Source organism: Struthio camelus, chromosome 2 (assembly GCF_040807025.1).
Source record: "Struthio camelus isolate bStrCam1 chromosome 2, bStrCam1.hap1, whole genome shotgun sequence".
NCBI lineage: Eukaryota > Metazoa > Chordata > Aves > Struthioniformes > Struthionidae > Struthio > Struthio camelus.
In genome coordinates this window covers 137,276,470-137,301,419 of record NC_090943.1, presented here as the reverse complement: position 1 = coordinate 137,301,419, position 24,950 = coordinate 137,276,470, and the positions used below count along the sequence as shown (strand labels likewise).

At 44.8% G+C, this 24,950-nt stretch overlaps 2 protein-coding genes across 2 annotated transcripts in view; both read left to right on the top strand.

The window, feature by feature from the left end:
• The window catches only part of RP1 (RP1 axonemal microtubule associated), a 185,212-nt gene extending 173,538 nt beyond the window's left edge, over positions 1–11,674 (top strand). Inside the window, exons 56-58 of the mRNA XM_068933834.1 lie at positions 1,245–1,323; positions 4,158–4,233; positions 10,290–11,674. Coding sequence (XP_068789935.1) covers positions 1,245–1,323; positions 4,158–4,233; positions 10,290–10,344 — 210 coding nt within the window. The 3' untranslated portion in view covers positions 10,345–11,674. The remainder of the gene's footprint in view (positions 1–1,244; positions 1,324–4,157; positions 4,234–10,289) is intronic.
• Positions 11,675–20,510: 8,836 nt separating this feature from the next.
• The window catches only part of XKR4 (XK related 4), a 241,639-nt gene continuing 237,199 nt past the window's right edge, over positions 20,511–24,950 (top strand). The window contains exon 1 of the mRNA XM_068932704.1: positions 20,511–21,389. Within this exon, the coding sequence (XP_068788805.1) occupies positions 20,566–21,389 (824 nt within the window). The 5' untranslated portion in view covers positions 20,511–20,565. The remainder of the gene's footprint in view (positions 21,390–24,950) is intronic.

Below are 24,950 nucleotides of genomic sequence, written 5' to 3'. Positions count from 1 at the left end.
CTCAAGTATCTCTGTGTTTGGCCTTTTCACCAGAGTAACCAAGCTCTATTCTATCAAATTGACGCTATGGTCGTTCTCTTTCTCTGTCCCAAACACATCTCCACGCTGCATCCACTCTTCCACCTAATTATGTGATTTCTCCATCCTAAATGAAAAGCATGCATGCCTGTGCGTGCGCCACGTTTCTTGCTGTTGCACAAACTTTGAATATTGTGCTTGTGTCAAAAATACGCCAGTCTCTTATATCCCACAATTTTACTTCATCGTGGAAACTGATGCTGTGAGCCTCGCTGTGAGCCTGTAACCAGACGAAATGGAACCATACACACCAACCTATTTTTGATCTCCATCATGCTTTAGGCTTTTCAGAGATCCTTCGTTCAGATACAGATATTTGCGTAAGAACGCTGATTCTCTGTATGATGTCCTAGTACCTTAACAGAATGTTCTCCTGTTTTTAATAAGCATATTCCTTTCGCAAAGGAATTGCTCCACTTGTTTGCCACCTGTGCAATGGAGTATAATGATGGTTACCCTTATGTAGCAAGAAATAAATATATTTCCCATATCTTTCTCCTGTGGATTTCTTGAAAGGTAATGACTGAATAATTAAAACTCTAGTTAAGATATCTTCCTTATGAGACCTACCTCATTATCTCCAGCAGTACAAGACATCTCTTTACTCAGTTGTCTGAGTTCTTCAGCCAAGATATCTGTGAGTGTCTTCTAAAAGATCTTTACCCATGTAGTGCCTGTGATATTCAGAAGGTTAATGAAAGTAGTTACAGTAGGCGCAGGGAGCAAGTAGGAGGGCATCTTGCCTAGTACTATATATAGTATTTGAGAGATATAATGCTACATGGAGTGAAAACTTCTTTATTTTGCATTCATAAAGGTGTATTTATGTATCATAAGCCCAAAAAAATTTTTAGAAGTCTTCATTTATCTGTTGAAAATTAATAAAATACTGAACAAAAATAATTTTCTGGTATATGAAAACCAAGGATTGTTCTACTATAAGATGAAAAGTGAATCTTTCATGTTTAAACTGAAGGATAACTAGTAGGAGAGAGGATCTATACCAAATATCTTTGCTAAGGAAAATAAATCATACCACGTGTCAGCCAGCTATTTTGAATTGATACCAATTAATCTCAAAACTTAGCTAAGCAAATGTACAAATTTTGATATGTCCTGATTTTGATATATTATTTTTAATAACTGTCCATATTTTAATTTTACAGGTTGATACATTCAAGATCATGACAAAGAAGTTAGGAAGCCTACATTCAATTGAAATTGGTCATGACGGGAAAGGATTTGGTAAGTTCAGTGTGCTATTAAAAATCTTTTGCTTAAACACCTGCCTGACATTTGGAAAGGCTTTTAAAGTCATGCTTCTTCAGCTAGCTAATACAAATCTGTATACGGATGAACACAAATTTAACTGTCTTTACTTATACTACCTCTGGATCTATCACATTTCCTTTGAATTAACTTGGCGTTTTTTGCTGGCAAAGAAGAGATCTACTTAGTATATATCTCCAGAGGTATGATCCTTCAATTGCTGTTCAGCTAAAACTCCCATTAGATGTGTTAAATTACATCGAATTGAATTTTCAAAATAAGGGGCTTTAAAAATTATCTAAGAAAATGAATACTGAAAAATTTTGATTTGTTTAGAGACTTGATTTGAAGGCAGCAGCTAATTCGGGAGAATGAAAACTGGTTCATATACAGCACAGCAGTATTAATATGTAAATAAAAGGACAGGTTTGGGACCTTGGTCAAAGCATGCTGTAGCACCCTTTAACACTCCCATGGCCACCTTCTTGTGAAAACAAAACTAAGAGGAGAGCTCTGGTGTGCACCAGATCCTCCCCTGATGTTAAGTTAGGATGTGGCTGTGTTACACACCCAAACATGAAGCTGGAAACTTCATATTCAATGCTTTGCAAATAATCTCTAAAACCTGATTTTTGTCAAAAAATAGATGGTAGATGAGGGGATATAACATTTTGGGCTTACATTTAGTGGTGCTATGGAAAGAAATAGAGATACACAAACATATGAATAGAATTTGCAGGTAAGGTCTGACTGCAAACGGGTGAATTTTAGTTAACCTATCTGATAAGAAAGAGATAGGTTTAGCCAAATGAAGCCCTATTTATATAAGTTCATGTGCCATTATAAAGTGGCAAGGGTTTATCATACCTAGGAAGACCCAAGCAAAATTCTTCAAATGGCAATTTCTGTGTAGGCAGATGAGCAGGTTTTTTTCTAACTACTAAGTCATGTCCCGCATGTGATGTTTTTGAAACACCAAAAAAAAAAAAAAGATCTATTGAAATACTTATAATAAATAAAATTCTCCTGTTGATTTTCATCTCATTAGTGTTAGCTGCTGTACATGCACCCAATTCAGCTCAGAACTGATCTGGTAAGGGAACTCTACACCAGCAGATTTCTGGCACTCTGGGAGTTGCACAGAAGTCTGCAGTGCCAGAGATACAGATTGAACTTGTATATCCTGGGTCCCAGACCATCGTCAATATGATTATCTTTCCTCTCTGTCTCCTGATCAACTTCACATAGCTGTTAATACTGCCTTCCTAGCACAGCTGGTGTATGTTGATCCATCTTATACCTAGCACTTGTTTCCTCTAAATTTTGCTCTGAAATTATCTCTGAAAGTCTTCTGTCACATCAGCTGTAATCCTCACAGGCATCCTCAAATGTAACACCTGCTCAAAGTGTTTCATCTGTTTGCTAATCTTTCCTTACTGACTCTAGATTTCTCCATACCTGGAGCTTTCAGTGAGGGCTGCTGGAGTTTTGTCAACAAGGGATAAAATATTAGATTATAAACTTTTCAGTAGAGCAAACAGCCCTTAATATTTATTTGTAAAGTGCTGTGTAAATTTGAGAGACCATAAATTTTTATTGCTAATACTCTTGACTCTGAATTACAGAGATTTCATGAAAGGTCATATATTCCAAGTAGAGTCTATGATATATTAAACCATTCACAAGATTTCATTAAAGGAGTTCCAAAAGCACTTCACAACTTCAATAAATGGCTCTTGGGAATCAAAGTTGAAAAATGTAGACACCTTTACAGCCTAGTTTTACTAGATAATTGTTTGAAAATATTCATATAATTGCTATGCCTTTAAATTGTATATATATTGACGCAATTCAGACAATATTTTTGCATTTATTTGTATTTAGTCTACTTTGTCCAAGTATCTGAAAACCTTAATAGCTTATTACAACATAGTATTTTCTCTCTAGGACATACAAAGAATACCAAAAAGCTTTAAGCTACTAACAGTATAATCCTTATTAGTTTTTAAATATTAGCATTAAATATTTCAATTGGAAAACACAACTAAAAACATAAGCAAAAACCATAGTATTTATAGATAGTAAAATTTTATTTTAAGAATCTTCATATTTTAATATTGGTTGAAACTGAATGCTGTAGCACAAGAATGAAGGTATTTCCTTCATTCCCACATAGCAATATAGCTTAAAACTAAGACAGACATCAGTTTTGGCCTTAAGTGGGATGCCTCTCTGAATCACTACTGCCAGAGAAATGTGAATATGAGAAACATTCAGGTTCACCACTTGGTTTAACATAAGTGTAAATGCATTCATTAAAAAGGAGTAATAGAACTTCTGTTTACCTATTGTTTAAGAGCTTGGCTTATCATTAAAGAAATTAAATCTACTGAAAAATTCTATCTGTTTTTAATTGTTTTGATGGACGCTGAAGATGAAAACACATTAGGGATGCATTTTGAGTGCATTTCAGACTACAGAAAAAGGCAAAATAGTATTTCAAGAATGCATTCAATATTACCATGTACTGTTTCATTTATCTTACTACCTGTTCCTTTCACTGTGGAAAAATGAATTAAGTTGTAATAAAAATCTACCTTTATATTTTCTGTCAAAAACATCAAAGACCTTCTCCATAAAACAGAGGAATGTTGGTAGTAATTTGAATTATCTACATTTCAGTTTTATTATTGATATTGAATACATTTGAAAGTACTGAACCACACAGGTTTGGAAATGAAATCAAAAACCTTTCTTGTGCTTTATATGTGTTTTGATGATATTAAATTTACATTTTTTTTCTTCTACAGCAAGTGGCTGGTTTTTGGAAAAAGTAGAAATCACAGATGTGTCTAGGAATTCAGTGTATTGCTTCAACTGTAACAGGTCAGTAGATCGGTTCATCGTTACTCTTTAGGTGTTGGTTTTTTCATAGCAAGAATTAGTTGGAGTCTTTTTAGTCTCAGTTGTTTCTGCTCTGGTCTCCTAAAATAGTAAGATTTTTGTACCTGTGCTGTATTTCTATCACTCCACTCTCTGTAACTTTTGAACCTGGTGGCCAATTTTAATCCAATTTGTCAGAAGAATAGGTCGAGGAAGATACTATATTTTTTCCAAGTTATTGAAAAAGCAGTGTTCTTTAGTTCTGCTGTGCAAATGGAGCATTAAAATCATTCAGTTTCATTGTCTGTTTAATATGGATCTAAGATACATACAGCCGAATGGGGTAAAGGTAAAAGAAAAATCATACTGTCACTCAGTTGCTCAATCCATAATCCACAATGGGATTTTTCAGTCAATGTCCCTCCACTCGTTTTGCTTGTAAGTGTTCTTGGGCCACAATGATCAGAGTAAGGATCTCTCAAGAAATAGCTTGCAACAACCATTCTTCAGAGAATTTTTCCAATTTTATTTAAATCTTGGAGAGATTTTCTCAGTCACTTCAGTTAGAACTGCTATTTTTTTTTTTAAATTAAACTGAGAAAGTGGGGGAGTGACAGATACAGATCAATTGTACAGACTCCTGCCTAGATCATTTAACTGGAACCTTGGTGGGTTAGAGTCAGGTCCTTACTCTAATGAATATATATTCACTGAAAAAAAGAAGAATTTCCATAGAAGAGATTAGGAGGTTCACCCCCAGAGTATTCAGTGACCTAGGTGCTATGGTGCACTCCTGGGATTCAGGAAGCAGTAAGTTTACGTCCCTCTTCCAGCTCGAAGGGCTTCCCGTCTCAGAGCCTACTGGGTTAATGTGGAATGGGTTCATTCTCTCATTAAAAAAAAAAAAGATTCTTCTGGGACAAATACTATCTTTAAAAGATATTCATCATTGACAAGCCTGACAGGAGGTTGGCATCTTCTACTAGCCTTCTTTAATGCCTATAGTCTAACTTAGACGTCACCCCTGTCTTTGGCTCTGGCTCTTCCTTGAGCCATTTTATCACCCAGGAATAGCTGTGTTTCAGCCTGAAACCGCTGGCATCAGGCCGTACCTCCCATGGTGCAACTTCAGATGTTGAGTTACACTAACACTACATCAGTTGGGAATTCCTCCTGTGCTCAGCCCTTAGGAGACAGCTTTCCAGAAAGTGCCAGGTTCATCACATCAGGTAGCCTGTCATAAGCCTTGCAAAAGCCAACAGAGGCAGCGAACAGACGCAGCAGTTTGCGCAGCAGTTCGCGCAGAAGGGTGCCAGAAGGCAAAGAAGGCACCTCTCCATTTTGCACATTTTGCACAGTGGTGTGTCCTTCCCCGGGGCATGGTCATGACACGCCGCAGAGCACGTTCCCCAGTGGCTACTGGAGGTGCTGCATCAGCTGTGTCTGAGGCCTCAACCCAGACAGACCCTCGGACAGCAGATGCAGCTCTGCAGGTGTCAGGCTGCAGGGAGTGCCTGGGGCCTCTCCGTGGGGCCTGGGCTGACAGTCAGCTCTCCTGTGTGAGGTGTGCTGTGGTTGACCAGTTGTGTCACCAGATAAAGGAGTTACGGGAGGAGGTTAGTAGGCTGCGTAGCATCCGAGAGGATGAGCGGGAGATTGACAGGGTGTTCTCGGAGACTGTTCAGCTCCAGGAGTCCCCTGCCCCCACTGCAGCGGAGTTGTCAGAGGGCTCAGCACCGTGTGTAAAGGTGCATCATAACGCTGTTGAAGAGGGCTGGAAGCTGGTGACCTCTCGTAGAAGGAGAAAGGCTCTTACTTCTCCTCAAGACTTACCCTTGAAGAACAAGTTTAGCGCCCTCCAAGCCGAGGAGAGGCTGGGCATGGCTCCAAGGGAGGCAACTGGCCTGGCAGACCCTGTGCCGTGCAGGAACCCCCGGAAGAAGCGGCGAGTGATTGTTGTGGGTGACTCCCTGCTGCAGGGGACAGAGGCACCTATCTGCCAACCTGACCTCTTGTCCAGAGAGGTTTGCTGCCTGCCAGGGGCTCCAATAAGAGATGTCGTGGAAAGACTGCCAAGGCTTGTCCACGCATCGGACTACTACCCTCTGCTGATCTTCCATGTGGGTGCTAATGACACGAAAGGCAAACTGGAAACCATCAAACAGGACTTCAGAGCTCTGGGAATGGTGCTGAAGGGTCTGGGAGCCCAGGTCGTTTTCTCCTCAATCTTGCCTGTGAGGGGAAAGGACAGGAGGAGGAGTAGACGAGTTTTCCAAGTTAACAGCTGGCTGCGCCGCTGGTGTTGGCAGCAGGGCTTTGGTTTCTATGACCATGGGACCCTGTTTGAAGATCAACAGCTGATGGGAAGAGATGGGATCCACCTTACCAAGCAGGGCACACGTGTCTTTGCCAACAGATTGGCCAGCCTGGTAAGGAGGGCTTTAAACTAGGCAAGATGGGGGAAGGGGAGTGGTATAGTGGCAGGGGAGTCAGTAAAACACTGCTCAAGTCAGGATGCCTCCAGCGGGTGCATACAACCAGGGGAGACAGCATGGGACATGGCTATGGAGGATCCTCTTGCACCTCTCCTGGGAAGCCTGCGTACTTGACTGGCTCTCTGAAATGCCTGTATACCAATGCGCGCAGCATGGGGAATAAGCAGGAAGAGTTAGAGATGTGTGTGTGGTCGCAGGGCCATGATCTCATTGCAGTGACAGAGACATGGTGGGATAGTTCACATGACTGGGATGCTGTCATGGATGGCTACGTGCTTTTCAGGAAAGACAGGCCGGGCAGGCGAGGTGGTGGAGTTGCTCTTTATGTGAGGGAGCAGCTAGAATGTATGGAGCTCTGCCTCGGGGTGGATGAAGAGCAAGTTGAGAGCCTATGGGTAAGGATTAAAGGGCAGGGTAACATGGGTGACACTGTTGTGGGGGTCTACTACAGGCCACCTGACCAGGAGGAAGTCATCGATGAGGCCTTCTACTGACAGCTGGAAGTAGCCTCACATTCACAGGCCCTGGTTCTCATGGGAGACTTCAACCACCCTGACATCTGCTGGCAAGACAGCACAGCTAGGCACAAACAGTCAAAGAGGTTCCTGCAAAGCATTGATGATAATTTCTTGACTCAGGTGGTGGAGACGCCAACGAGGAGAGGTGCAATGCTAGACCGTGTACTAACGAACAAAGAAGGTCTGGATGGAGATGTGAAGGTTGGGGGCAGCCTTGGCTGCAGTGACCATGAGATGGTGGAGTTCAGGATCCTCCGAGGAGGGAGCAGGGCAATAAGTAGGATTGCAACCCTAGATTTCAGGAGAGCTGACTTTGGCCTCTTCAGGGACCTACTTAGGGGAATCTCCTGGGGTAGGGCCCTAGAAGGAAGAGGGGTCCAAGAAAGCTGGTTAATATTCAAGCATCACTTCCTCCAGGCTCAAGAGCAGTGCATCCCTCTGAGGAAGACGTCGAGCAAAGCGGGCAGGAGACCTGCCTGGATGAGCAAGGAACTCCTGGCCAAACTCCAGCAGAAGAAGGAAGTGTACAGAATGTGGAGAAGGGGACAGGCCACTTGGGAGGAATACAGGGACATTGTCAGAGTGTGCAGGGATGCGACGAGGAAGGCTAAGGCCCAGTTGGAATTGAATCTGGCAAGGGATGTCAAGGACAACAAGAAGGGCTTCTTCAAATACATCAAGAGCAAAAGGAAGACTAGGGAAAACGTGGGCCCGCTGCTGAATGGGGCGGGTGCCCTGGTGACGAAGGATACAGAGAAGGCAGAGTTATTGAATGCTGCCTTTGCTTCAGTCTTCACTGCTAAGGCCAGTCCTCAGGGATTCCAGACCTTGGAGACAAGAGAGGAAGTCTGGAGAAAGGAAGACTCTCCCTTGGTGGAGGAGGATCAGGTTAGAGATCTTTTGTCCCAACTTGACATCCATAAGTCCATGGGCCCCGATGGGATGCACCCCCGAGTGCTCAGGGAGCTGGCGGATGTTATCGCTAGGCCACTCTCCATCCTCTTGGAAAGGTCCTGGAGATCAGGAGAGGTGCCTGAGGACTGGAAGAAAGCCAATGTCACTCCAGTCTTCCAAAAGGGCAAGAAGGAGGAGCCAGGAAACTACAGGCCTGTCTGCCTCACCTCCATCCCTGGAAAGCTGATGGAACAGCTCCTCCGGGAGGTCCTCACTAAGCATCTGGAGGACAAGAAGGTGATCAGGAGTAGTCAGCATGGATTCCCCAAAGGGAAATCATGCTTGACCAATCTGATAGCCTTCTCTGATGGAATGACTGGCTGGGTAGATGAGGGCAGAGCAGTGGATGTTGTCTACCTGGACTTCAGCAAGGCTTTTGACACTTGTCTCCCATCACATCCTCCTAGGTAAGCTCAAGAAGTGTGGGTTGGATGAGTGGACAGTGAGGTGGATTGAGACCTGGCTGGATGGCCGAGCTCAGAGGGTTGTGGTGAATGGCGCAGAGTCAAGTTGGAGGCCTGTGGCTAGCGGTGTCCCCCAGGGGTCAGTCCTGGGTCCAGTCTTGTTCAATATATTCATCAATGACCTGGAGGAAGGCACAGAGTGCACCCTCAGCAAGTTTGCTGAGGATACTAAACTGGGAGGAGAGGCTATACACACCAGAAGGCTGTGCTGCCCTTCAGAGGGACCTGGAGAGGCTGGAGAGGTGGGCGGAGAGGAACCTCCTGAAGTTCAACAAAGGCAAGTGCAAGGTCCTGCACCTAGGCAGGAATAACCCCATGCAGCAGTACAGGCTGGGGGTTGACCTGCTGGAAAGTAGCTCTGCAGAGAAGGACCTGGGAGTGCTGGTGGACAACAAGTTGACCATGAGGCAGCAGTGTGCCCTTGTGGCCAAGAAGGCCAATGGTCTCCTGGGGTGCATGAGGCAGAGTGTTGCCAGCAGGACGAGGGAGGTGATCCTGCCCCTCTCCTCAGCCTTGGTGAGGCCTCACCTGGAGTACTGTGTCCAGTGCTGGGCTCCCCAGTACAAGAGAGACATGGCACTGCTGGAGAGAGTCCAGCGGAGGGCTACCAAGATGATTAGAGGGCTGGAGCACCTCTCCTCTGAAGAAAGACTGCAAGAGCTGGGCCTGTTCAGCCTGGAGAAGAGAAGATTGAGAGGGGATCTCATCAACGTGTGCAAGTATCTGAAGGGGGAGCGTCAAGAGGATGAGGCCAGCCTCTTCTCCGTGGTGCCCAGCAACAGGACAAGAGGCAATGGGCAGAAACTGAACCACAGGAAGTTCCATCTGAACCTGAGAAAAAACTTCTTCACTGTGAGGGTGACAGAGCATTGGACCAGGTTGCCCAGGGAGGTAGTGGAGTCTCCTTCCCTGGAGCTATTCAAAACCCGTCTGGATGTGATCCTGGGCAATATGCTCTAGGTGACCCTGCTTGAACAGGGAGGTTGGACTGGATGATCTCCAGAGGTCCCTTCCAACCTATACGATTCTGTGATTCTGTGAAAAGTGCTAGAGACCTTTTAAATCTCATTGGAAATGAATGCCATTGCCTCTACAGTTCCATTTATCACCAATCTCAATGCAGGTGGGTTAGCTTTGGACTCAGGCCTACTTCCCATGTAGTCAGTGGTGCAACACCCATAGGCAAGAGCCTACGGAAGAAGAGTTTGGCCCGTTACACGACTCTGTATTTTGTTGTCTAGCAAGGAGGCGTGAGATGTAACCAGTCCCTGGAATGCAGTTTACAGATAATAACTTGCAAACAGAGAATGTACTTCCTTAGTCTAAAATGTCCTGATTTTATGCCACCCACTGAAAAGACCTACCGGTCACCTATTCTTACATAACCTACAAGCAAAATACGTGTAAATTTAATAAATGCATTTACAAATTTAATTACTTTTCAAATTATGCATATGTGGATACTAAAAAAATCACTGCTTTTTTCAGGGTGGTTATTGCTCCTGAATAAGTCAATATTAAAACGGCTAGAAATCTAAAGGTGCAGAAACAGACCCTTCTTATTTTTCTGTTTTGTTAAGTTTTACATACACTGTACCTATGACAAGTTTTTATGCTTTTCTCTCAAGGTGGCTTGCTGAAGATGAAAGTGATGGCTGCACCGTAGTACAACTTTATCCATAGCTGCTTGTTTACTACTTCTTTCTGGATGTGTTGCTTCTCCAAACTCACGCAGATTTGATTCACTTGTATTTTATAATTTTGAAGGTATTGTAATTATTGTGACGGAATGTCAAAACAATGCATTAAAGACATCACAGTAAATTAAACATGTCTAATATGAACACTGCATTCCAGTCCTATTAGAGATGCTCAACAGCTTTGCATTACTGAAATTTAGAAAGCAGAAATTTAAATCTGTAACATTTGCTCTGTAGATTTGATCTGAGCATTCATAAGAGTAGATGTATGTAGTATCATAAACATTTTTATTTCAGTAATAATTTGTGAGTAAGTTATGATTAGCTCTTGGGTCAAATCTGTCAATATTTATTAAATTGATAAATCTGTTTCAGTTTCAAAATGTATTAAAATTTGTGTTTTCTCAAGGTCACTTTCCAAACAAAGTACACAACTCTACAGCCTTACCATGTATTCCTTCTTTTTTCTATACATTCAGGTATGTAACCCAGAGGAATAAAGAATTTGTGCTCAGGGGTTCACCCTGTGTCTGTAAGCTTCCCGCTGACATTTCATGATAAATCTTGAATAAGAATATGTTCCAGCTGGAGCCACAGCTAAGAACCTTTAGATCTAACAGATCTCTTTAGAGACGCCCAAAGAAAATGTCCACTATCTGTCATCAGTAATATTGCGATAGCTTACTGGCTATTCCCTGCTCAGCTTACTGACTTTTGCAGATCCCATTGTTAGGCATCTGACTGGTATTCTAATGGTGTGTGTGAATTCCTTTACGTCAAACAATTCACAATTCTTTGTGAAAATGCAGAAACACATTTAGCTGTAAAGTCAGAAATGTCTTACAAGTATATTGATGTGTGGCTTGGTCAGCTTTGAAATTGCCAGAGCTGACCCCTATCTATTTAGGATGCAGATGAGTCTGAAATGAAATCATGAGTTGTACATCAGCTGAAGTTTTATGTGTGTCATTAGAATACAAATACTGTATCCAAGCTGTGTAAGGTATCCTTCTACTTAATCAAAAGCCCTACCTTCAGTACTTCCAAACTTTAAAATCTGTATGAAGGTCTGAATTTTAGAACATGTTTCTGTTTCTCCTTCAAGGCATTATCATGTTCTGTAGCAGCAGTTATTACAGTATGTTTTCCTATAATTACAAGAATTAAATTAATTTGTAATCTATGCTGATGAAATATTGTCTGTCTGTCATTTTAATATGTGTAATGTTTATTTTCTCACATTATTCTTTGAAATAAGTTATGTGGGCTGATATCTGCGTGGGAGATGAGATTTTGGTTGTTACTTTGACATGAAAAATAATAAACAAATATAATAGGTCTTGGCAAGTAATTTCATTTCTGTCTACTTTTTACGTCATCAAAGAGGAGAGCTAGTGTATGATGTGGAAGTGATCTGACTGAGCAATAGAACAGAGTCAATGTCTTCTAAAAGTGTTCTTTTTGCTTACACTGCTACCATGCACATTGGAATGGATTTGAAGTTGTATCCCCAGCGTGCACAGTTCACTTACTGAGTACCAGTATTCATTACACTGAATCACTTTGTTGTGATCTATTATGTGATTTGTTTCATTATTATGTCTTTCATTAATAGTTTGTAATACTAGCTCTCTTTGATGCCATTTCTGATTTATCAAGTGTAAATAATGCCTTCCTAATCTGTTTGCCATTACTAAAAGTGAGTACCCTCTTTCAGCAAACAGCTTTCTTGTTTGAAAATTATTTCCTCTACCTGTACAGTGCACAAATCAGGTATTGGACTCACTTCCGTGGATCCAGATCCTTGTAAATTGCTCAGCCCTTTTACTACAGCAATACCACCACATCAGAGGGCTTCATTTCAAGAGCATCATGGGTGCTTACAGGATATATTTCCAGGGGTTTATACTTCCATAAAAAAAGCTTTAAATGATTTCTGCACCAGAAGTCATGGTATATTATGTGGAAGAAGCAAGTTTTGCGTTTGGCTACACAAGCTAAATGTGCTAACTGGCATGTCTTCCAAGCAACAAGATGATCAGAAGGTTCCTATGGTATTTAATCTGTGTCCTTTGCAAGTACAACAACTCTTTGACAAAATAGCTGGCCAAAGCGACATCTTGGAGTTACCACCTTGTGTGGTAGAAGCCAGTACTCTGCTGCTGCTGCCCAGGGCAAGTGCCTTGGTTCTTTCACTCCCAACACTGCCCTGCGTATGGAGAGCCTGGGAAGCTGTTGACACTGGTGATGCCTCCACAGAGGGACAGAGACGTAGCACTGGAAAGCAGAGACTGCCTGGGCTGACAAGGAACCCAGGCATTTGGCACCTACGGCAGCATTGGGAGGAACAGGGATATGACTCAATCAGCTGCAAGAGACAAGGTTTTAGTGGAGAGAAGGGTTCAACTCCTGCCTTCCTCCTGCTGCATCATTTCCTTTTAGATCTGTAAGAGAGAGCCGTGTCTAGCGGATCAGGCAGTTCTCCTGTTCTCATCCTTGAAGCAATAACATTCAGTTCTGCACTAGAGACAAAGTCGCAGGCTGGAGCTGGTGCTGAAGTACTTGACTTTTTAACACTCAATTTTTATTTTTTTATTTTTTTATTTTTTTATTTTTTGTAAGTGGACTAACCACGGAGCTATCAGCTAAGGAATGAATAGGTCCTACAGCAGAGACACCAAGAGAAAAGCCTAGTGTGAATCACTTCAGGCACAAGGTAAACACCGTCTTGGTGAATATCCCCAAGCAAGATTTCCAGACATTCTGCTTTAATAGCAGAAATATAGGAACCAAAAAACTGGTGTGGCAAATCTGGAGGACGTTTTGGACTCAGTAGTGTTAAGTCATTTTCATGCTATGACTGTAATTCCTGCATCACTCATGAGAATGGGATTTTGTTAATTATCTCAGCAAGATTTTTGAAAGATGAATTCCTAGACATTCTGTTAGAATCACTTGCAGATGAAAAGGCTTCTTATCTTTTAAAAATATGAGAAGCTAGGACTCCTACTTATGCTAATGATGAGACTCTAGAAGCCTGAAACTCTTGTCACATTTAGGGACCAGCTGGAAGAAATACTGTGAGAGGCTCCTTTTCTCTGATTCAGACGCTTCAGTGGGATTGGGTTCAAGCTCTGAGGAATTCCAAAACAGAAAACATGAGTCATATAAATGGATCTTGCAGAAAATTGTAATTCAAATAATATAAAAACCTCACATTAGTTTTTTTAGTTTCAGGAAATATAGAGTTAAAGATTAGAAAAGCATAAAACCAAGCCATTGAATGCTCAGCAAGAAAAATAGAATATTATAACTCATAGAATTTAAACATAAAAGACTCTAAAAGTATCCATTAAGAGTTAGGTATTAGTTAATTTATCTTTCTTCCTTATCACTTTTCCCAGTGTGCTTTTTTTTTTTAATTGATCTTACAGAGATATTTCTTCCCATTTCTGCCCCAGGAGCGTCTCAGTTTCTTTGCTACTGGCGTTAAGGATTTTTAAAAAATAATATCATGTTCAGACTGGCTCATTGGACCATTTAATATTCTCACAGCAATTCTGAGTACTGCCTAGCTGAAACTCATCATGCAAAAGAAAGGAGTTCCTCGTCTTAAGTGTATATGAGCAGTAATATTGCATCTATCTATCCTGTAGTTTGTCAGTTGTGGAAACAGGGAATGAAAATCCAAAACGAGGATGTATCAAGTGCTCCTTTGAGCTCCTTTTGAGGTCTTGGACAAATATCATCTAGTCCTGGTGAGCTGTTAGTATTTGTAATTGTGTTTACAAATATAAACATCCTCTGCTCACACATCAGTTAAAATGGCCCTTCAAACTCCTTCCCCATAAAGAAAAGAAGTAGTTGGAAAAGTCCATGAACTCCTCCATACTGAACACCAGTGCAAAGAAGCGTCCTGACTTTCTGTGCTATGGCTGAATCTTCCTTGTACACTTCTGTGGCTTGGCATCCGTTTTTTTTTTTTTTTTTAAATAGATGAAACAAAAGCAGGAAAGAAAATGGGAATCCTTCCATCTTTCTTCTTTGAACTTTCAAAAATTCTTAATTATCTCTTGACTACAGTGACATAGGTCATGTTAGTACCCTCTTAGGCACCCTATAAATGCCATTCCCACTTACCATAAAATGTGATTTGCTTGGTTGTTCATTGGTTTCTAAATGCCTAATGACAGTAAAAGTGTTGTAAGCGTTGTAGAAAGCTTGGCCACAAACTTGCTTCCCGTGATGTCTTCTGGTGTGTCTATTTCTTTTACTATCTTTAGTTATATATTTATATCTATCTTTGATTATATATGTAAATACATAATATGAAGCAACAGGAAAGGTCACTGACATTATTGCTAAGTAATACATGAAAATTTAAGAAATTCTGAGTTAAATCTTTCAGAAATCCTGAAAAACAAAACAAAACAAAACAAAACAAAACAAACCCACTTCTTCTTGTATGCATAATGTTAAAGTCACTATGCTGCTATCCAAGCAGGATTGTTCTCAATCATTCTGGCCATATAAATCTGGAATTCATTTATTTGGAGTATATAGTTACATGTATTTACATGCATCTAATGTTTAGATTTTCTGCAAGTATACAAGAAACCCTAGCCCCAATCAACAAGAAATTTAAGTATGTGCTGAAAGTGTAAGTAAATGAACAGCTCTAATGATTTAAGGTTGATTTCTGGACTACTTAAAGTTAGGTGTGTGCCTAAGAGTCCAGCTACACTGCAGTTCTACCCCACCATATCATCTGAGGTGGGTGGGTATGTGTCTGCATCTTCAGATGAACCTGCAGATGCTATAGAAAAGAGATTTATGCCTAAGAAATACATATGTCAGTATCAGGATGTTATAACACAAAATAATTTCTGAAACCAGGTAACATTTCATAGTATTCTTTGTAATGTAAAAGTAGGCTAACATGTGGGAATACTTGATTCATGCATCTTTTCTCAATTTTAAAGGCAAACTTATAGTCCTGCATGTAGGACTTTGAATAAAATTTCCTCAAGCTACAGCAAGCAAACAATAGCTGTTTATATTTGAAATATTTAAAAAATATAACATTTTAATATTTAATATTAACAATTTACAAATGTTGTTAAAGAAAATATTTGTGTAAATTGTTTTCTGATTTGTTCTTGTCTTAATTTGATGAAATATTGCCTTAATTGAAGAGAAATACTGCCCCTCCTCCCTTTTCTGAGAACTAGTTAAGTATGTTCTGATGACTAGTTAAGTCATCAGAACATACGCTGGCATGTGCCTGTTTCAAGTGATGATATTTGGGCAAGAAAGTAATTAAATATTTCAGTGTATAAATGTTAAACATGTATTCTGTACCATAACTCCTACCTGACACCTACTGTGTATGTAGTTTAAACATTAATCTATTGACCTGAAGCCTGTGAACATTTTGTAAAATAATTTTCAGTCGCTGCTTTTAAAGAAATTGAGCCATGTGTGTTTGCATGAGGAGCTCTGTTTTACCTGGGATGCTGGTTAAAGCCACAGGTAGGGAACCACAGTACTGAGGCTATGTCAAAGGTAAAGCGAAAAGAAAAGGAAAGAAGGAAGGATGGAGGGAGGGAAGGAAGGAAGGAAGGAAAGAAAGAAAGAAGGAAAGAAAAGGAAAGGAAGGAAAAGAAAAGAAAAGGAAAATCTGTCAGCAGATTCCTCGACTCTTGTGGAAGAAGTCATCAAAAAACTCTTTACGGCTTAGGATTTAATTTATTTCTACTGCGGTCTGCTCTGGAACGCCGCTCGGCTGGAGGGATCAGCTCGTTCCAGGCCCTGCCAGGAGAGCCAAGTTCTGCCCATCCCATCCCTGACTCAGAGCTGCTACAACTGCTCCCCAAAAGAGTGGGTATGGTAAGAGATGTAGGCTTTTGTTCAGAAATAGTGCCATCAGTCAGAGCTAGGGAAAATGAACTCATTCTAATGCTTCAGTTACTATGAGCTAGTAGAAAATGAAGAAACGTCCTTACAGCGCTAAATTGCAATTGTCAAAATATTGCCAAAGAAAAGAAGATAGATTTGGTGATTTTTCAGAACCAATGCATGCAAAAATTGATTACACTTGTAGAATATAAAGATAATCTAATGGCAAGATGAGAGAACTACAAATAGGAGCCTGAGTGTATTTTGATAGAGCCATCTATGTTATATGGCTAAAGAAGAACGTGAAAAAGATCATGGCTGGGAATCTGACAAAATTTAAAAAATACTGTTGAGGAAAGATAAGAGGACTGGAGCCCAAATGTGCATTTCCTGGACATTTAGGTTTGAGCTGATAATAACCTACAATGAAAAGCTGAAAGACTAGCGTACCAAAAAAAAAAAAAAGTCTCCCTAAAGTAGACAAAGGTCATTTGATATTACAAAAGTGGGGTGGGAGGAAAAAGCAAACAGCAGTTGTAATTCAGAACAAAGTAAAAGTCAAACTGGTGGTGTCCATAAAAATACTTTCATTAAAGAAAGATAGAGGAAAAAAGAAGCCAAGAATAAAATCTTCTTCAGAGAAAAAAATAATTTTGCAAGGGAAATGCAAGTGTCTGTACTTCAGGTTATGAAATATGTATTGATACCTGCAATCACATTTTTGCCCTTTAACTATATCTTGTAATTAATGTTTGGGGGATTTAGCAGGAACCTGGGCTTGCCGAATGCATGCTGGTTTGTACACTGTGTGTATTCAAACTCTTCTGGCCCTGATACACCTCCATAAGCTATGCCAGTGTAATAAAGAGGAAGTCTGGTCCTATTTCGTGCAAGCAATTTCTTCAACACTTACATATTATTTGGGATCCTTTCCTTTTATTATCTTTTAAGTGAGAAAACAAAAAGGAAGACACTCCTCTGACAGTATGGAAGGATCTTAGATTTACTGTGGCTTTAAAAGGTCATCTATTGCGCTACCTTCATTTAACAGAAACACAAAAATTTGTGGGAAATAATATTATTCCACTCACAAATGCAACAACAACTGAAAACAAGAAAGAATAAAACAAACAAACAAAAGAAATCAGCAAGGAGAGGGAAGAAGAGAGGAGCAGAGAAGACAAAAGAAGAGGAAAAGAAGGGAGACATGTAACCCACTCCCTGTCACAATAAATGGCTAGCACGCTGAACAGCCTTCGAGTTTATGGCTCTGATGTAAAGCACGCTGGTGAAATGGAGACTTGCTGGGCTATGGATCGATCTCTTCTAGTCAAATTCTACCTCTGACTGAAGTGACTGCAAGTACACATTAGTGGAAAATCAGCCCCAAGTCTGGGGCACAGAGAGGAGGATGCCAGGGACGCTTGGCCCCAGCAGCTGCCTCCTCCTTCACGCTGTCTAGTAGCTGGGGGGCTCTGGGTAAGCGCGCAGGCTGCCACGGCCTCAGCAGATGATGGCAGTGTCGCTAGACTGACACCATTTACATTTCTAAATATCTACTGGATTGCTCAGTGGGTATCTTCTGCCCTTTTAGTGTGTGGGACCTTGACCTCCTCCGTTTCTTTCCCTCTGCCAGAGCGAGAACCATCCCTCCATTTCTGTCAGATTCAGATCTGACGTCTCCAAATCACTGCCCCCCTCCCCCTCATTCAGCTTTTCTGGTTAGGATTTCAGCTCTAGTTCTCTTGTGCCCTCCCGCCCCCATCATGTATCACACTATAATCTCCGTTATAAACCTGTAGCGTTTTTTAGTCCTGTATGTGTCAAACAGAGTCAATTAAAGTAACTTAAAGTGCACACTAAACCATTTTATTAAAAATGTAACTATAAATAGAATAGCACTGGAAACTTGTTGGTATATAGATAAACCACCATACTCGCAGCGAAATTAGATTCATTATTAAGCACCTTCTCTCCTGACAAGGTACTCTTAAGTGGATATATTGTATTATATATAGGTGCTGACTGAATTATTAAAAGATTCCTTGAGAAAGAAGCAATTTGCATTGAAATTCTAAGCCAATAAGGATCATATCCACTATAATGAGAATTAAATTAATGCGGGGTTACAAAAGGAATAGAAATAAATGTACAGCTCTACCACTGTAACAAAGACTGCAGAGCAAATGTATATTATTTAAGAACCATTATGTGATTGGGTAATGAAAGACTGTCTTGGAATGCGTAATAACATGCAAAATAACAAGCAAAATGAAGTTTGTGTGTGCTCTTCACCTTTCAAAGTCTGACTTTTGTGTGCTTAGCATGCCTTGAATAATACAGTAATGCACATATATAGTCTTTTCTTAAAATCTGGGGTACATATCTATAAAGCTAATTGCAAAAAGGCTACATTATGTGTACATTTAAGAGTTGGAAGGCACTTTTTTTAGCTCTCTACATAACCTCTTTAATTAATTAATTTGAATGGGACTATATTTAGTCTAATATCTTAACGTACCAGTGCCCTATAATAATTTCACTGGCATTCCTATCAGGATCTTCTAGCAATGTGGTCAAAATACTCCACCGCTCTATTTTAAGGAAGGGGGGGCGGGGGGGAGGGCACGCTTATAAAATATTCCACAGGCGAAAAGTGACGAGGAAGCAAATCGGTTGTTCATCCCATAAATTTCGGTTACGTAGGAGGACGGAGAGGGTAGCAGGCTAGGGCCAAACTCCAACTCCGTTTGTCGGCGGGACAGATGGCACCGGCCCGACGCGGGTGGGGTGGCCGGGCGGCGAGTGCGAGCGGCCGGCGCAGCCCCTGCCCGCTCCGCGGGCTCCAGCTGCTGCTTTTCGGGGGCCGGGGACTGATCACGCCGGGCGCGACGGAGCGACGACGCGGGCGCTGCCCTCCGAGGGCCCGGCAAGGCGAGCGGGCACCGCCGGGAGCCGCAGCCGCGGAGCGGGACGGGGGTCGCCCCTTCCCCGTCGGGCCGGGCGGGCTGCCCCCTGCCCGGCCCGACGGCCTCAGCCGCTGGCCGCCTAAGTTGAGAACTGCGGACGGGGGGGCATCTCCGCTACCTGCGTGAGCTTTAACGAGCGGCCACGGCGCGGGGGCAGCCGAGGCTGGGCGGAGAGGGACGGCAGAAGGCGTCGTGGGTTTTGCCGAGCGAATTATGTGCAGAAAACGCGATTTCTCCGGGCGGCGGAATAAAGCGGTGTCTCCTCGCCTTCCCCCAAACGCCTCTGAGAAAGTGTGAGTCACGGCGTACTTGCAGGATTACACCTCTCTCACCTGCCTCTCTCGAAGTCCGGGGAACTACAGCAGCGTTTCATACGGGATGGGGCGGGGGGGGGGGGGGAAGCAGTGGTTATTGGCGGTGTGCGGACCGGGCCAAGGCAAGAGGGGCTGCAGCCCCGCTGCCGGGGGACGAGCCGGCCGCTGCCCGCTCCGCCTGGGCGGCTGCTCCCTGGTGCCGCGTCTAGCGCGGGGGCGGTGGCCGCCTCGCCGCACCCCGCGCGGAGTGGATAGCCGTGGGGAGGGGCGGGGGAGGGCACCCGCGCCCCGCGGGGCCGCGCCGACGGCAACCGCAGCGCTGCCGGGGGGCAGCAGCGAAGGCGCGCCGACGGCCCCCACTCGCCCCCGGGGCCCCCCCTCCTTCTCTGACCCGCCAGCCTCGCCCCGCGGAGCCGCCGCGGCCTCCGCTCCGCGCCCGCCCCCCCCGGAGCCGGGACCGGAGCCGGGACCGGGACCGGGACCGGAGCCGGGGCTGGGGCCGGGGCCGGGACCGGAGCCGGGGCGGCGGCCCCTTCGCCGCCCTCCCGGCGCCCGAGCGCCCCCTCCGCCGCCCTGCGCCAGCGCCGGTGCGGGGCGGGGGCGCGGCGGCGGGCGGAGGGATGAGGTCATCCTCTTCCCGGCGTCACTCAGCCGGGCGGCGGCGGCGGCAGCGGCGAGGGCGGCGGCGGGGGCGGGCCGCGCTGCTCCGGGCCGCGCTGCCCTGCCTGCTCCCGGCGCGGGCAGGGCGCGGCGGCGGCGGCGGCGGCCCCGGCAGCGCCGGCCCCCGCGGAGGCGGCGGGGCTGAGCTCGGCCCGCCGAGGGCAGGCGGTGCCGCGGGCGCGGCCGCCGCGGAGGAGGCGGCGGCGGCGGGCGCGGAGCGCGGAGCGCGGAGCGCGGAGCGCGGGCAGGGACGCGCTGCGGCGGGCGGGAGGCGGAGGCGGAGGAGGAGGAGCAGGGGGAGGCGCGGGATAAAGGGGCGCTCGCCGCTGCCGCTCGCTCTCCGGCGGGGCTGAGGGAGGCATCATGGCCGCGAAGTCGGACGGGCGGCTGAAGAGGAAGAAGGGCGGCGAGGTGGCGTTCACGCCGCTGCAGAACTCGGAGCACTCGGGCTCGGTGCCGGCCCTGGCCCCGGGGCTGCCCGCCGGCGGCGGCGGCGGCGGCCCGGGCGGCGGCGGCCCGGGCGGCGGCAGCGACGACGACGAGGCGCCCGGGGGCGGGTGCTGCGGCGGCGGCGGCGGCGGCGACGGCTCGGGCGGCGGCTCCCGCTGCTGCTGCGGCGGCCGCGGAGGGGACGGCGGCGGCGGGGGCTCCCGGGGCTCGGGCGGGGGCTCGTCCTCCCTGTGCCTGCGGCTGGGCAGGGAGCAGCGGCTCTACTCGCTGTGGGACTGCCTCTGGATCCTGGCCGCCCTGGCCGTGTACTTCGCGGACGTGGGCACCGACATCTGGCTGGCGGTCGACTACTACCTGCGGGGCCAGCGCTGGTGGTTCGGGCTCACCCTCTTCTTCGTGCTGCTCGGCTCCCTCTCGGTGCAGGTCTTCAGCTTCCGCTGGTTCGCGCACGACTTCAGCACGGAGGACAGCGCCGCCGCCGCCGCCGCCGCCGGGCACTGCCCCGTCGCCGAGAGCAAGCTGCTGGTGAGCAGCGCCTCGGCGGCCGGGGACATCGCGGCCGCCCGCCCCGGCGCGCCGCAGCGGCAGGCGTCCACCGCCAGCAAGAGCAACGCCACCAACAGCAGCAGCGCCAGCAGCAGCAACGCCGGCGGCGGCGGCGGCTCGGCCTCGTGCGCCTGCTGCGTCTGGCTCCTGCAGTCGCTCGTCCACATCCTGCAGCTGGGGCAGGTCTGGAGGTGAGAGGAGCGGCGGGGGCGGCGCGGCGACCGCGGCCCCACCGGGGCACGGCGAGCCCGGCCGCGGGGCTGCGCGGCGCGGAGCGGCCCCCGTCCCCACCCGCGGCTCACCCGCCCCCGCGCCGCGAGCGGGCCCGGGGCGGCCGCGGGGTGCCCCGGCGGCAGCCGCTCCCGGCTGGCACCGGCCTGCGCGTCGTAACTTCGCCCAGACCTCCTGGGGAAGCCGGGCGACGACTTAAGTTTTGCTGTTTTATTTTTTTTTTTAATAAAAAAAAAACATAAGGGAGGGAATATCCCGATGACAATGACAATATACAGCCGCTGCTAGGCGCATCTGCCGGGCTCTTCCCGTGTGCACGGGGCAGCGTTGCCACCAGCAGGGAACTACACAGGCAGCGAAGAGTTTCTTTTCCAGAAACTGGCAGTGCCGCTGCTGTGTTTGCTTATGTGTGGGTGTCTTGCTTGATTTCTGCTCTTTGCTATGGGTGCGCCTTTTATAAATGTGTGCTGCATAAAGAAATGCTTCTTAAATCAAACTCTTTAAGTAGCTGCTATCAAGAACGCTTGCTAGTGGGGTGGTGTGCTTTGCGGAAAGGATGTGCTAGCTTATGGAAGACACCGACTGAAAAAGCAGATGACATCATAGTTTGCAAAAGTAATCCTTTGTGACTTTTTGATTACTTTTCCAGGAAAGACTTAAACGGACACCGAATGCCTTGTAAATACACTAGTGCTATCTGAACAGCACAGAGTTTAGAGCTTGCATAGGACTGTATCAGGAGTTAAAATGTCCATATAAAATCATGGAAGATAGGTGCTGCATTCACTTTGACAAGTTCATCCAATGGAGCAGTTCAGTAAAGCAACAGCTGAGGTTGCTTTTGGGGTTTCTTGTCTGACAGGTGGAAAGAAATTTTCGTGAGTTTCTAAGAATTTTGTTTTGTCAAAATTCTTTCATTTGAGAGTTGAATTAAATACATTATTCTAAACTTCTATCTGGAGTTTTAAATCTCTGGCCCACCCTTTTGGACAGGGACGATCTTTCGCTCTGTATTAGTGCAGTATCAGTTGTGCAGCTCAGTTCTGGTTGTGCCCTGTAAGCATCAAGGAGTGTAAGCACTACTGGGTAATATAGTGAAGATTTTGGAAGCAGTACCATTTCTAGATGATTTGATTCGTTATAGGCAATAGGATCTTCTAACCTTGCTGTGAAACTTACTCAAAGTTACAGATATTTTAAATATTGTCTATAACAGGACTTGGGAAGAGAATTTTGAATGAAGAACAATGCTGTGCTCAGGATCACTTGTATACTCTACCTCTGCGCCTGAACACAAGTTACTTTGTGAATGAGATGACTTCTTTGTAATAGTCAGTCCTGATCCTGCAGAGACATGAGAGTAGGTTCAAGGGCTCAAATTGTATGCAAAATTAATGTCAGTATTAATCTGTATGGAAGATAAACAGTGTGTGTCATGCTGAGCGACACAGAAGAGAGTTTTACAAAGTCCCCTGGCATGTCTTTGTATGGGAAAAAAGGAGGAGTAGGGTTCTGGGTGGAGCAGGGTAGGGTCTGACATCGCTCTGATCTCCCACAGCGTTCTGTCAGACGAGGAGGCTGAGACTGCGCGCTCCCAGCTGCTTACTTTTCTGTGAATCACAGCCTCTTTAAACAAAATTCACTCCTCGCAAGACTACCTAGCCCTCTGTATTTAAAGCTAGCTCAGCCTCTTGTGATCATCTGTAGCTTTCTTCATATTTTATGTGCAGCAGGGTAAGATTACCAGAATATTAAATTGACAAGGTGTGTTAGGACGGTGTTTATGTTTTAGCTTGCTATGCTCTTTTTTTTTCCGGTGAACCTGATCTGGAAACTGCCTATTTGTCCGTCAGTAACTTAGTAGTATTTCTTTGTAGTTTTCCACAAATGTACATATTATATAGTCAGATGTATACAATCTTGCCTAGCTGTGCTTTATAATTCATTGAAGTGACTTCCTTTTAATTCCCTAAGTATATTCCTCATAAGGGAGAGCCTTTGCAGTCACCTAAAACTAATAACCAGCCCCTAAAGAGGAGAGGTTGTATCATCCCCTGGGAAACGCTGTACATAACTCAGAACTGATGTGATGTGTGGAAAAAAGTCATGATCTTCTGGAAGAAGGAGCACTGACAATTCTGACAGCAACTCTGTAGTCCAAAATTTCTTCGACACAGTGTCAGACCTGTCCTGGTCTGAGCAACAGCTAATTAACATTTAGGCTGAAGGCTGCTCTGAGGTGGTTTTCAGCTGCACAGGTTTGGAGACTAAGTCACTCCTTGGCATTGCTGCGTGGACCTTGCGGGCTGTGTCGGCGCCACAAGCGCGTACGCAGAGGGCACGGCTCGCACAGCTGCGGAGACCCGAGGGAACCTCTTTGTTCAGCACCTCAGGGTTTTCTCTCCACTCTGTTTTTCCTGGTCTTTTCTTTTGGCCCTGGCTAAATCTCTCCTGTATCTATATTTTAAGTTTTCTATTACTTATGGTATTGAAGCCCCCACAAGCAAAACTGACAATAAAGTTGCTCTCATTTCTCTGTCAACAAGGATAAAGTGCTGAACTTAGTGTTGAAATCTTCTGCTTTCCTTCATTTGTCACACTGCCAAAGGTGTTTGGGAGAAATTTGTCAATCTTGTATTTAAGGTAGTCACCCTGAGGAACAGTGGGTACAATGAGCAATCTTAAGGGTCTTGCTTTAAAAAAAAAAAAAAGTGAAAAACGTATTTGTAGTGATTAGCTCTGTCAGGCTGATTTCTAACAATTCCAAGGCTTTTCCTTGTATTACATTCAAGATTAATTTTTGTTTACAAATATATTGAAAGCTAGATCATTGAAAATGATTATGTGTTAATTTTAACTAAAATGTGCTAATGGGAAATGAACGAGGCCTTTAATGCTGCATGGAGCAAAGCCGTAAATAGGCAATCTAAAATTATTACAACAATTTTTTTCTAGAGTGTAAAGACAGGGAGCTGCAGGAACAGCTTAAGCCACAAATCGGTTCTAAATAAAAATATGACTTTTTTCTTTTGAAGCTGGTATAACTCTTTTTTTCCCCGAAATTATGGAGGACTGAATCCTTCCATTTTGAAGAACAAGCATATTGATCATTTTTTCAGGGGCTGGATATTTGTAGCCTTTCTGCTAACACTGTCCCTCAGTTAAAATTCCAGCGAAGTCTCTGAGGAGTTGCTTGCCATAGCTGAGTGCAGATAGTAGGTCTTTGTAGGCAGCTAATTTCATATTAAAATCTGATCACTGGTGAGATTTTGAAAATGCATTCTGCCTTCAGAGATAGATGTAGCTGTGTTTCCCTATCCATACTTCTGGTGTGCTCTGCGTTTTACCAATATGTGGGCATGAAAGCCCCACTCTGGAGCCGTGTTCTGCCAGATGCGTTCTGTGAGCAACAAAGATTTTTATTGGCAGACTCTGGAGAGTGCAAGGAGAACATAATGCACAGGGTCTTTATAGTCCACTATAAGGAAAAAGGGAAGTGGGTGCTTTAATAGCCTGCTCTA